This window comes from Sclerotinia sclerotiorum, genomic scaffold, assembly GCF_000146945.2.
Source record: "Sclerotinia sclerotiorum 1980 UF-70 scaffold_7 genomic scaffold, whole genome shotgun sequence".
Classification (NCBI taxonomy): Eukaryota; Fungi; Ascomycota; class Leotiomycetes; order Helotiales; family Sclerotiniaceae; genus Sclerotinia; species Sclerotinia sclerotiorum.
Window position 1 is genome coordinate 462251 of NW_001820829.1, and position 12778 is coordinate 475028.

The 12778-nt window shown below is 41.0% G+C and overlaps 4 protein-coding genes across 4 annotated transcripts; 1 reads left to right on the forward strand and 3 right to left on the reverse strand.

Annotated features, from left to right (window-relative positions):
* Nucleotides 1–1309: 1309 nt before the first annotated feature.
* SS1G_05772 (hypothetical protein) lies at nucleotides 1310–5511 on the reverse strand (the record flags this gene model as incomplete). Its single annotated transcript, XM_001592800.1, has 8 exons — nucleotides 1310–1416; nucleotides 1469–1651; nucleotides 2177–2330; nucleotides 2383–2979; nucleotides 3279–3379; nucleotides 3930–3989; nucleotides 4345–4835; nucleotides 4892–5511. 8 exons carry the CDS (start codon nucleotides 5509–5511, stop codon nucleotides 1310–1312), a joined length of 2313 nt encoding a protein of 770 aa, XP_001592850.1.
* A 2430-nt stretch (nucleotides 5512–7941) lies between these two features.
* Nucleotides 7942–8136, reverse strand: SS1G_05773 (predicted protein; the record flags this gene model as incomplete). The annotated part of the gene is made up of 1 exon (XM_001592801.1): nucleotides 7942–8136. The coding sequence occupies one exon, from the start codon at nucleotides 8134–8136 to the stop codon at nucleotides 7942–7944; it is 195 nt and encodes a 64-aa protein (XP_001592851.1).
* A 474-nt stretch (nucleotides 8137–8610) lies between these two features.
* SS1G_05774 (predicted protein) lies at nucleotides 8611–8844 on the forward strand (the record flags this gene model as incomplete). Its single annotated transcript, XM_001592802.1, has 1 exon — nucleotides 8611–8844. The coding sequence occupies one exon, from the start codon at nucleotides 8611–8613 to the stop codon at nucleotides 8842–8844; it is 234 nt and encodes a 77-aa protein (XP_001592852.1).
* A 745-nt stretch (nucleotides 8845–9589) lies between these two features.
* Nucleotides 9590–11141, reverse strand: SS1G_05775 (hypothetical protein; the record flags this gene model as incomplete). Its single annotated transcript, XM_001592803.1, has 6 exons — nucleotides 9590–10044; nucleotides 10097–10628; nucleotides 10678–10735; nucleotides 10835–10880; nucleotides 10936–11027; nucleotides 11080–11141. The coding sequence occupies 6 exons, from the start codon at nucleotides 11139–11141 to the stop codon at nucleotides 9590–9592; spliced, it is 1245 nt and encodes a 414-aa protein (XP_001592853.1).
* Between the last annotated feature and the right edge of the window lie 1637 nt (nucleotides 11142–12778).

Sequence of the window (12778 nt, forward strand, 5' to 3'; positions counted from 1 at the left end):
ACTTTTTCGACAATATATATAGACAAGTATACGTACTTTCAAATTTAAATATATTACGATACACATCATACCTACTATATATAACCTCGATATCATCATCATCATCATACAACCTACCAAGGTCCAAATACCAACAACAATGTTCAAGTTCCCACACCACTTCCCATCTACCACAAATATCCCCAAATTCCTACCCCAAAAATATCATTGGTCTCTTAATACCTATCTATCCATACCACTATCCTCATCCACATCCCCATCCTCATTCCCATCCTCATCTACATCCCCCATCCTCTCACCCACAATCAAATCCAACCATCAACAAAAATCCAAAACCCATCTTCGAAATCCCTCTCCACCATATAGAAAAAAACCAAAAAAAACAGCTAGTTATTCCCTCCATTTCCTATAGTCCATAGATTATAATTAGATTACTGCGATGTGACCACTGTGCAAATTTAGATACCTACCTAGGTATATAATCTCCCTTCAAATTCAAATCTACCACGCTCTGTATACACTCTATCTCTACACACACTCTCTCGCCATCTAACCCAAGCATCTTCTAGGCTCTAACCCCAATAAAGATATCAAGATCCAGAAACCGCAAAAACCGTGTAAAAAAATACTCTTCAGAATCCCCTCTTTCAATATCTCACCCTTTCACCCTCGGCAGATCCTCCCATAAAATCACAAGTTATATTTCATTCCATTTTATTCCATCCCACACCATCTCAACCTACATATTTCAAACAAAACAACAACGTACCGTACAAATAAATAAAATAAACAAATACATAAATACATAAGATTACCAACCAAGATATTCACTCACGCATAGTATTACACAGCACTTCCACAAAAATTTAGAAATAATAAATATCCCATCGTACTGCATTATATTATTCAGAAAATCGCATTCAATTTTTTTTTCAATATTTTTTTTTTCAATATTTTTTTTTTCTTTTTTAACCTGTTATAACCTCGGGACGTTGATATGAGTGAATAGAGCAAGCATATTACTAGGTGGGTTGTATGTCCAGAAGAAACCGAACAAGATTATGCCCGAGGAAGAATTTAGGACTTTATATTTCTATATATATGGAGATACCTTTCTCGCTGGTCTATTTCCGGAGCTTTAGAGATGATGCGATTCTTATTTTGCTGGCTTCGTTTAAGTTTCATAATCCTCAACCATTTTATCAATTTAAAATAAAAGATAAAAAAATATTTTGTTTTAAAAATTAACAACAAATCTGTAAGGTTTAATCTCTCTATGGACTTATCAATTTTAGAATTGTACATAATTCTAACATCTTAAGTAAATGCCCTTTCTATGTTCACTCTCCCTCACTTCAAACATTATCTGACAACCCACGAAAAGTGCCCCCCAAGCTGTAATGAGAAAAACGATTCCTATTTATTGAAATTAGTCTGCATACTTCGTATCACTTTGAGTAAAACATACCCGAAAAATCTTTAAAAATGCCTGAAATGATGCTCTTCAATCCATCCACTCCAACAGCAAAACCTACCAAGTTCGCTATCATCATGAACATCAAATTCGCCACAGCACCAATACCACAGAGTACTCTGTAGTATGTGAGATTATTAAGCCATTTCTTTCGTGGGAAGAGCATGCCAGCAATAACTTCCGGTAACATAAAGAAAACGATTAGCCAACCCCATACAAGCAAGTTGAGGCTTATGTCATGCCATAGTGCTACAAACGTGAAAACAACGAGATAGTTGACAATCGATCGAAGTTGTGCTTTCCAATTCCGTGAAGATGAACCACCCATGGGTATGTAAATGTATCGGATGATCCAGCGGTTAAAACTGCGATGCCAGCTTCGCCAAAATTGAACAGTAGATGGATTATCGGAAAGGCAGCGAAGCATGTTCTCAGGGGGATCAATACCATCAATAAGCGACCAAAGCCTGAAGAATCGCCAAGGTAAAAGAAGCTTGAGCCACAATACATGGAGATTGAAGTATGATAGTAAACTCAGTTGAGCTGGAGTGTAATCAGACCAATTAGGATTGCCTTTGGAGATGGCCACACAATAGTCGAAATGTAGAAGAAGTTCGATTGCCAACAGACAGAGTAGGAAACGAATACCGTATTTAAAGGTTCGTTTACTGTCTATGCTAGCAGGGCGATATTTCGACTGACTAATGTAATCATTGAATGTGAAGATTGGTCCTGCTAAATATAGAGGGGCATAAATCGCATATGCGAAGTAGTTTCGATAATTGTAATCCTTGTCCGATGCAGGTATTGAAACGCGATCTCGTTCCGAAAGATTGGCAGGGTCGAGTTGTTTCTTCTTTTGCGCATTAGTATTAGATGGAGCATACGACTCGTTGCTTATGGCCTACCTCTAATGCACTTCCAGCTCCCTTCTCTTGACTCCAGTAATAATCCAAATTGAAACTGATCAACCTCAAGACAGTAAGATTAAACAGAATTTCCCATCGAGGAATGATACCCGAATAGCTATCCATCCACTCCGCCCAGCTATGCAACGAAGTTCCATTTCGAAATCCAGCTTCATTCTTAGGCAACACATATTGTGCTACAGATGTAAACCTATATCCGTCCGAGAGCTCGTTTGCAAACAATATTCCGATATTGAAAACCCATGTTGCTACAGGAACAAACTTTCGGGGAAGTCGGGTCGCTAGACAGTAGTTTGTGTATACTATTATGATGACTTTGAAGGCCGAAAAGCCATGCAAAGCCAACAGGTATATGAATGCGAAAATGAAATCGAATCTAACTCGTTGCTCAAGCCTCGCATTACCTTCCGCCACGGATATGTATGTATTATTGCCGTTCAATTTCGGTGATCCTACCCTAGTAGAGATAGGCTTGAGATACTCATAAATACGTCTAAGGATAGGGTGGAAAACGACGAGAATCGCAAGGTACGGTACATTGGTTCGGAAATTGTAATACTGTGCATCCGAAATATCCTATAATTGATTAGCATCTGTCAAGCCGTCCTTTTGATATATTCACATACAATCTTGCGCCCCGGGATCCAGCCATCGGAAAGAAGGTGCTTGTATTTATGGTAGTTAGGGTCCGACGCTGGATTTCTGTCAGATTGTATTTTTCACAAGTAATTCCAATACTAACGTCTAGATACATCATAGGCGATCCAGAACATGTATGGCACAACCGTCAAAAAGATGAAGTAATAAAAATAAAATTCCCAGGTATTCCATCTGGATGGTTGAGCAAGTGGTTTGCCATTACTGTCTGTCCGTACTCCCTCGCCCGGTTTTGAATCATCACGTTTTGACTTCGCAGCAGCAGGATCTACTTGGTATGGAGTCGAGGAAGCATTCGTGAAGCGTGTATCGATGGTATCTAGAGCATAAATGCTCCGCACAAATGAGAAGATACTCATTGCCCTATTATGTCATGGAGACGAGAGTTATGCGGCGGAACGAGGTATAGGAACAAAAGATGTGTAAGTGAGCGAGTGAATAAGAAGTTTGAAGTTATACAAGAAATTAAAGAAAGACTGAAGATACATCAACAATTCATAATATGAGTGTCAATTGTAATCAGGGGTTCAAATCAAGTGTGGGGTGGGAGTTTCTTAATGGATTCAGACAGATATAAGATTGTGAATTTATTTTTATATTATTTTTTGGTTCCTCGGCCCCTTTGATGGTCCTACCGCTATTTTCTGTATTCCCCCATGTTAGTGATCACGGAACCTCGGAGCTTACTAGCGTATCACAGACCCTGAATTTCAATTGAGGTGAGGTACTAAATTCAGCTTAATAAGCGATAACATTACTCTGTACACATACTCGTTCACCCAATGCCCACCAGGCCCAACTTCTCAAGTTCTTAATCGACCGGGAATGCAACCTTGACACCATTCCGGCTCGATTTGGTCATAACATACTCTTCCACATATTCAAAGCAATCATCCCGATTTCTAATCGTCTTAAACTCTTGTACAATCCTCACCAGGAAGAATGCCATATCAGTGTATGCATTCTGCTGAGCAGGACAAGTGCGACGCCCTCCAGAAAATGGAATAAACTTCCAACTGTGTTTGAACCTGACCATTCTGTCTGGATTGAACTTGGATACATCTTCGCCCCAAATATCTTTGTCTTTATGCATGCAACCATATATTAGCTCAATCTGATCGCCTGGTTGTAGTAAAATAGGGTCGTTCCCCCACTTGCCACCACCGCGAGGGAGGACACAGGTCGATAAACATGTCCTCCAAGCTCGGTCGACAGGGTGTATAAGTCGAAGTGCTGTATGTTTGTTAGTTGAAGATCATTATAAGGCACAGCATATCAACTAACTCTCATCGATCACAGCCTGCACATATTTCAAAGACTTGAGAAACTCAAAAGTTAACTCTTGCTTTAGTGGGATAGCAGCAACTTCTTTCCTCAATTTCTCCCAACTTTCTGGGCTTCTTGCGAGAAGAAACAGCATGCTGGAAGTTACCGTTCCAACAGAATCTCTCGCCGCGAAAAAGACATTCATAAGTTCATTTCGAATGAGAGTCTTGTTACCCGGGTACTTTTTGACAAGCTCTTTGAGAAGGATATGCTTGTAGGCTGATGGCTCATCAGTGGTCTCGGTTGGCTGGCCCAACAATTTTGACTGTCTTTGAATCTCAATCTCATCGTCAATATAACCTTCCAAGGTAGCATGTATTTTGGCGCATTGAGCAAGCCATTTCTTGTCTGGTCCAACCAGCCATGAAATCTTGTCTGTCATGTAATTTTTTCGCATTCCTCGGAGACCCTCGTCAAAATCTTGAGAGAATTGTTTGGCTTCGACAGTTCTAGTTCTTGTAAGCGGATTGCAACCAAATCATGTGACTATGATGGGTAAACTCACTCTTCGGACGGTGAAAGAGTACCAGAAGACTTGCCGAAAATAAACTCCATAGAACTATCTAAGAAAAGCCCTTGAGCGAGAGGTTGAATATCAATCGTGGAACCGTCGCGAGGAATACGTTCGAAAAAACGTTCCATGTGAGATTTCAACCCTGATAATTGCGAGACTTGTGACCGACTGAAGACTGGTTGGAGAAGTTCCCGAGATCTCTTCCATATATGCCCATCGGTAGTAAAAGCACCATCGCCTAGCAATGGCCAAGCAGGCTTGCGGTTTGAAGGTGCGCTCCCGAACTTATCAGCTTCAGTAGCGGCAACAGTTTGGATAACCAAATGATCCATAGTCATCCAGTGGTTTCTACCAAAAAAAATTGTATGCAACGTCTTTCCATATTTTGCAAACAACTCATCGTCTAGAGCCAATAAGTTTCCGGCCTTCGTGTATTGTATTTTTTTGCTGAGGAGGTCAAATCCAAAAAATGGGTCGAGGTGCTTGTATTTGACTGGGGAAGAACATCCTGCTTTTTTTCTGGAAGACCAAGCTAGCGCTTTTGTCCAGAACCAGTAAATTGATGAAAGTACAATGCTCGACAGAAACAAGGTAAATAATGAAGTAGTCATTTTTTGGCTGGAAGTGACGATGTCCAGATGTTCGAAACCGTAGCCATCAAATTCCTAGAATTAAGTCGGTCGATGGCTCGAAATTTATAGCAGAAATAGGACCAACTGTTGGTGTGACAAACTACTTCGCCTCTTTTATACATAATCTTTGCAACACTGCACAATACATCTCATCACCTTCTATGATTAGCCATCATGAAAGATAACGCAAAATCCATCGGCCGGAAAGAATCTTTTCCGATCTAGCTGTGGAAAATCGCGAAGCTTTTCCTAGGCATCAAGTGCAGAAGTTGGCTCTTCATCATCTTTCAAAAGAGATCACTATTATTACCGGTAGCACAGACTTTCACACACCTGCATATTCTCACATATATGATCAAAGACTGGGAATGATTCACACTCAGTCTGAACTGCCTTGCCACTCAAAATTTTTGAACTTTTGCCCACATCAGGCTTGGGGACCTATAGGGTATATACCTTACCCTGTAGAAATAAATCAGGATGATTATCCTGTAAACCCAAAAATACAGATTTATTTTCGAATATATATTATACAATCGTTTTATAAAATCATCCCAAATCTCATTTTTTAAATTATAATAAGAAATCAAAATAATCAGATGATATTTTAAATCATTTGATTTTAAATTATTTTATAATACTTAATTATGTTAAAAGGAATGACCTTACACAGGGAATAGTGGGAAGCTGATAGGGCAGAACTGAGGCTATATTGGACTTCTATATTAATCACCCATTCTCTTAGTTCTATGGAAGTGCGAAGCTCTCCTACAGAGAGCTTCTCAATCTAGTCCTAATAGGACTAGTGCCCTGTGCACATGCTACGCAGGAACCATTCACTTTAACAAATTATATATATCTTTATATAAAACCTAATCTTATAAATTTTTATATACAATATCCAATAAGTATACTTAGACCCTTTGATATTTTAGAGGATATTTACCTTATTTTACAAAGGTAGAGTAGAGTGATCAAATGGTGGATCCCATCTGGGGTAACCCGCGGTATACCCTTTGCCTAGCGCTGGCCCACATAGACTTTATATCTGTAAATGTGGCCAAGGCTTGTATGTAATAACCTTTTTGCACTTCTAGTAAACGGGATTCTGGGAGTAGAAAAAGATATCTTAGCTAAACGACCGCTCTTGGGCAATCTGGTATATGACTCGAGGTTCTTATATTCCGGGAATTTTGGATTTACAAAAACGTTATCTTGTTGAGTTACTTCGAGATCCTTAATTCATCACGTATGAGATCTAAAGCGCTGCTTTGTAAGAAGGGACTTATTTCACCTGCGCAGTTTGGGTAGCCTGTGGAAGTCCAGTTACTCGTGGCAGGTTAAAGATGTCCAAAAAATCTCCAATCTTTGCTCGTTTGGCTATATATCCAATCTGGTGGGAAGATTGAACACTCGATATCCAGAGTAAAACTTTGGTAGAAACGCCAAAATAAGAGCTCTTTCAGTAAGGAGGTTTAAAAATGGCCAGCTTAAATTAGAATTGACAGGTGGTGAGGATAAGGAGGATAACCACCTGGCTAATAAGGATACGCTCGTATATGACCTAATTAAACAAAGATAAGTAACACACACTAGTCCTCCGTCTTAGCCATTAGTGTTTCTAAGCACCCCATCAGCCATCATTTTCACGATCCCGTCATTATCTTGAGGTTGCATCCGAGTGGGTCATTTTAGGCAACTTTGCGGCTTTGTGGCACAGTCCGAATGCTTATCGAGTCCAATTACTATGATGCTTTTTTTAATGTTATTTAAACTTCGATTGTGCTTTTATTCTCATTTACTGAAGCATCAAATCATCGCTTGATTGATTAAATATGAGGTCTCTATCATTTACTGTTGTAACTTTAGCTCTCACTTTCCTCAGTAGCTCTGGCTTTGCTCTACCAACCCTAGAAGCGCCATTATCTTCGCTCGCCGCGACTGCTAATATCACTCACGAAACTCATACCCATGAAAAGCTGCCTAGCACGATCGATACGGATATCAGCAATGAAATTCAAGTATCTATTTCAGAACGACCCGAAGAGCCAATTGAAGCCCTTCTTCGAGTGCGATCATTGCCCTTCCATCATAACATCACGCCCCCCGTCTCAATCTGTCTTAACGTCTACGAGGATTTAGACTTGAACATCGTAAACAATCCTGTCTGTCCTGATGGCCAGAAGCCTTACACACTGCTCTTCAGTACTTTTTATTGTGTCGGAAATCCTATCATTATCGAATCCTACTGGAATGGACCTAACGGTATCGGGCTATATGAACAAGACAGCGGTTCTTTTTTAGAAACATGGTCCCTCATGTTCAAATGTGCTGGCTCTAAAGCCAAGGCACTTTCTAGTCTCCATGAACCAAGCGGTTTGCATATCCTAGACAAAAGCCGCATGCGATTCATGGGTGTTCCCGATCATCAATGACGATGAGGCGGGTCTTGCCTTCGACCCCCTTTCGCTCGGGATCCTCGGCCCAGAAGTGAATACGCTCCGTGCGACAGTGTGTCTTTGGTCCTCTACTCGCGAATACGGCGATGCTATTCGTCTCATACGTCCGCTTAAATGCCCTACATATCAAAAGACATACGTGCATCTTTTCACGCAGCGAGAATGTCGTGGTAAACATGTCCTCTCTGATGGTGCTAACACAAACGCAACGCTTTTTGATTTTGTTGAAGATTTCGAGGAATGGTCCATTTTGTTGACATGTGCGGACTATGACTACGAAGTCGCGAATAGAAAGCCAGTAATAAGCGAAGTAAAAGAACTAATAGTTCTAGATGAAGATGGAGAAATCGACGCCTTGGAGTTACTCAGTAAAAGTATTGCAGTGCCTACACCACACCAAATATCGGCTAATTTGCAAAACGCCACTCTCACACTAACTCACACGTACATTCCACAAATCTTCCATACTCCCCTCTCAACCTGTCTCTAATCCTCCACAGATACCCAATACTATTCCTTTGCCCTCCGCATCATCACTCCACCTACATGTCCTCCGGAACTACCTAATCTAGCTACATTATTATATGCAGAGCTAGGCTGTAATGGAAGCGTCGAATACATGCCCACTGCGCCCAGCTACCCGCTTTACAAAGCGCTTTTCACTCAGACGGTGACACCACAAGAGGTGAAAGGGTGGTCAATGGGGTTTCTTTGCTATGGAGAGGAACCTCTCACTGGTAAAGATTTGGAGATGCAAACCATGATGGAGTTGGTGATTGAAAGAAAAGAAGCTAAAGATTCTGTAGTGAAAGTTGTCCAAGTTGAGTCGGAGCCCCGAGCTGCGAAGAAATAAAACGAGGGGTTAATGCGAACTGTTGAGTCTGAGTTAAAGGCTTTTGGATCTCATGATGGTGCAAAGAGACAGGAAGGCACCGCGCAAAAGGTTATGCAGTCATAAAAGGCTTCTTAGATGGAGGTAAACCTTAAGCAAAACCTATAATTCCCAAATATCTCTCACAATATGAAATGGGATTCTAATTTTTACTATATATTATATAGTCTCATTATTCTTTTACCTTTTTACTTGTCACATGTTATAATTTTTTTTTTAGCGGGAAGATATTAGTTCTTTGATGTGTTGTATGTTTTTTCCCTTTGGTATTTCCTGTCATCTCTTTTATATTTACGATGTTGGCTGCAAGAGTCTATAATGAGATGGATGGATGAGATTAAACGAGACGTGACACCCTTGATAATATCAATATCAATACTAATAAGATTGGATTGTGATAGATAACGGAAGAGGTATCTTTATAATAATTGCAAGAGTTTTAGATATAAGAAATAGAAGTAGATATAAAGAGTTTTATTCTCCTTCATTTTTCTTTTTCACAATGAATTCGAAGTAGTAGATAAAAAACTAATAATTTTTGATTTTCCGCTGTGTTGTTATACAGTCTTATTTAAGTAAAATTCATGGGTATATAATATCTGTATAAATAATACAAAAAAGAATAAGAAGAGAATAAATCGTCCACAAGAATCACCACCCCATTCCATTCCATCAGCCCTGACCCTCATCCTCATCCACACCCACACTACGAACAAATAGCAGGCGGCGTGCCACCCGCCAAAGTCGGGAAAATTCCATAATCCAACAACTTAAAAGCATCCCACTCATGCGCACTCTCGGTTTTAAAATTCCAAAAAATCCACCCATTAGCCTTCGTTTCGAAACTTGCCAATTGAGCACTCAGGTAATTCTTCATCTCCGTCTTGAAACTATCGCTCCAAGTAGTGATATCTGATTTTCCTTCGCAAGAATCTACGTATGTGGAATTGGGGTACGAGCCATCGTAGCGGGAACCGACACCGTATCCGTTGAGCGCGAATGCACAATCTGTCATTGCGGCTGTGAATTCGCCGACGACGACCCATTTATCGGTGCCAGTGTAGACGTGAGCATTGGAGCAGACGTAGTCAACGTGTTCGGCGGGCGTCATGGCAACGAGGGCGTCGCTGAAAACTTGGTATTCGTGGTGATCGATGACGACTGAAGATTGTTAGTATACTGCGCTTTTGAAAAGGGGCTGTGGAGAACTAACCTCCTTGTGCATTATTGTCATTTGGTGACAAGATATTATTCCAAGTATTCGGTTGGTAAAATGCATCATGAAGCACAACAACAGTATCTGAAACATCGCGAACTTGTCCATATCCATCCCTATAGAACTGTTCCAATACCTCGAAATCCATAATCCAATTCGCCGGTTCGTTGAGTAGTTCGATGCCAACTACTACATCTTGATACTGCTCCTGAGCGTATTTTGTGGTGATGGTATTCAGAACAGAGAGTGTCTGTGCAACAGAGTCACCTTGTGTCCACGCTGGCGAGGTAGTCCGATGTCCGGAATTATCGAATCCATTTTGAGAAAGAGGAGCACCGTGTAGGTCGATCCAAACTTTGAGACCTGCACTGCGTGCCCAGTCGATGGCGGCATCCATGTATGAAGCTGCACCTTGGGTATATGGTTCGCCATACAGAGCATATGCCCAGTATCCAATTGGGATGCGAACGGTGTTGAAGCCAGAGTCGGCAATCTTTTGGAAGTCGACGGCAGTGCACCATGAACCCCACTAGAAAGATGTAAGAGATATGATATGAAATTGTGAGAAGAAGACTTACATGTGGTTGAAGGATTGCTGAAGCTGCTTCTGTTCCCAGCTTTTCTGTCATTGTATACCTAAACAAGTAAAGTGTTAGCAAGTCTTCCCGAGAAATGAAAGCAGTGATACCTCAATATCATGTCCAACTAAGAAAAATAGGAGGTAAATAAACTTACTCGTCAACTATTCCTAGGGATTGGTCGAGTGATTGAAAAATGGACGCTATCAACAATGTTAGTATCGTTTACCATACACCTACATCGGTATGGCTGCTTACGTGTAATCCATGGTTCCAGTACAAGCCAACCACCAATATTAACTCCTCTGACAGGTGTTGACCCATATGCAAAGTCAACCTTTCTTTGGTAGCTGAAATAAAGTTTAGTGAGAGATGACAAGATGCTTGAGCATGAAGACTTACATCGGTTTCGAGGCTACCAAGGTAGCTACGAGCAGAGAACCAACAGTATTTTTGAAGAACATTATGTAGAGTACATGTATGATACAAATTGATTATCTGATATTCATGAAAAGAATGTAATGACGAGATTCTGAAACGGAGAAGGGAGGAAGAAGATATAGTTCAGACAGGAAATGAGCCTCAAATAAAGTTCTCAATAGTGTTTAAATAAAGGAAAATAATATTAGGATGAATCAGATGAACTTCATGACTGATGCTCCCTGTCATGATCGCCGCAGATAACACTAAATTACTGATTGAGTAGTCATGCACAAGGAATATCAGAGGGCATGACACAATCTGCAGTTCAAGGAAAGGGAAAGGCAAGTGAAAATCATACTCTTTATGATACTAGTCGATGCAAATATGAGAGTCGTTAACGACCCCCGGGCCGTCTGCGATGCTAACTTATCAACCACTCGAAACACCGATGCCGGATAAACAAGACATTTTTGGTGTAATGGGTGGTGGCCAAGATCCATCATCTTGCATGAGGATTTTGCATATGGTACCAGTAATCGATGTGAGCCTGACCACGATTCAAACTTTCTGATCAAGGAAAATGGTGGTGGTTAAGAAGCTGGGGCTTCTGTAAAATGCATGCGGGTAGGGGTATTTGGGCCCGAGCGATTTGTGGTGGGCCACAGAGCAAGTCCATTGGTGGTATATTCGGTATATCTTACAAGGATGACTGCGTGCTGACGGTAAAAAGATTGGTGGGGACGGTGCCAAGAGAAAGAAATCAGGGGAATCCACGGGGCTGTTCCTTAGTGTGATATCATTTGTGCAGAGTAGAGTAGAATCACGCAGTAATCTTACTACCAGTCTACCACTCAGGCTCAGGGAGTAGATCATCCCATGTCATCAATCACCACTCGCGACTTACCGTTGTCCACATACAGGACATGTACAGGTACGTATAACCTTGTGAAAGCCGAGGGTACAAGTAAATGATGTAGCTTATAGTTTTGTGGTGTCACTGAAATGTAAAGCGGCTTGCCAAGTGGCTGGCTACTATTTGCAGTCGTTTGAATAAGATCGGTAACAAGCACCGTAAAGTACCATTATCTATGACCAGATAAAACCCCACTCCCTTTTTGTTGATCGATTTTCTATTTTGGAGATTTGAGGTCCAGAAGATCATGAAGTTGGGGTCAATCTTAGGCTTCGAAAGATATGAAACATTCTAATGGTGGAATTTATGGGCCCTTTCAGTGGTGCGACGAACCAGTGGTAGCCCGGTGCTTAGAAGCTGGCCAAACTTTAGCAGGAATGATGGGTTTGAAGTTCAGCCACCAGAAAATTTTGCTTTTGGATTGTCCAATAAGAAAATAAACATTCTAAAGGTTAGATGGTCTCTAGGATTCACCCTGATGTACACATGGTACAGGCGCTATTGCCACCTAGAAGGAAATAGGAATCCTAGTAGTCCATGGACGTCTCGACTCTCAAGGTATGCACCGCCGCCTCCAAATGTTATTAATCTTTTCGTTCCTGGGAAACGAGTCAATACGACAAAAATTGCGGACAAAAGATGGTTTTCAGGTCTGGACTTCATGCGCTTCGCCCCCTCAATATCTCAATACTCCCTCGCTAAGAGACTTGAGCAAATCGCGAATAATTTTAGATATGGAAAAGGCGGTACTCGATATATCGTATC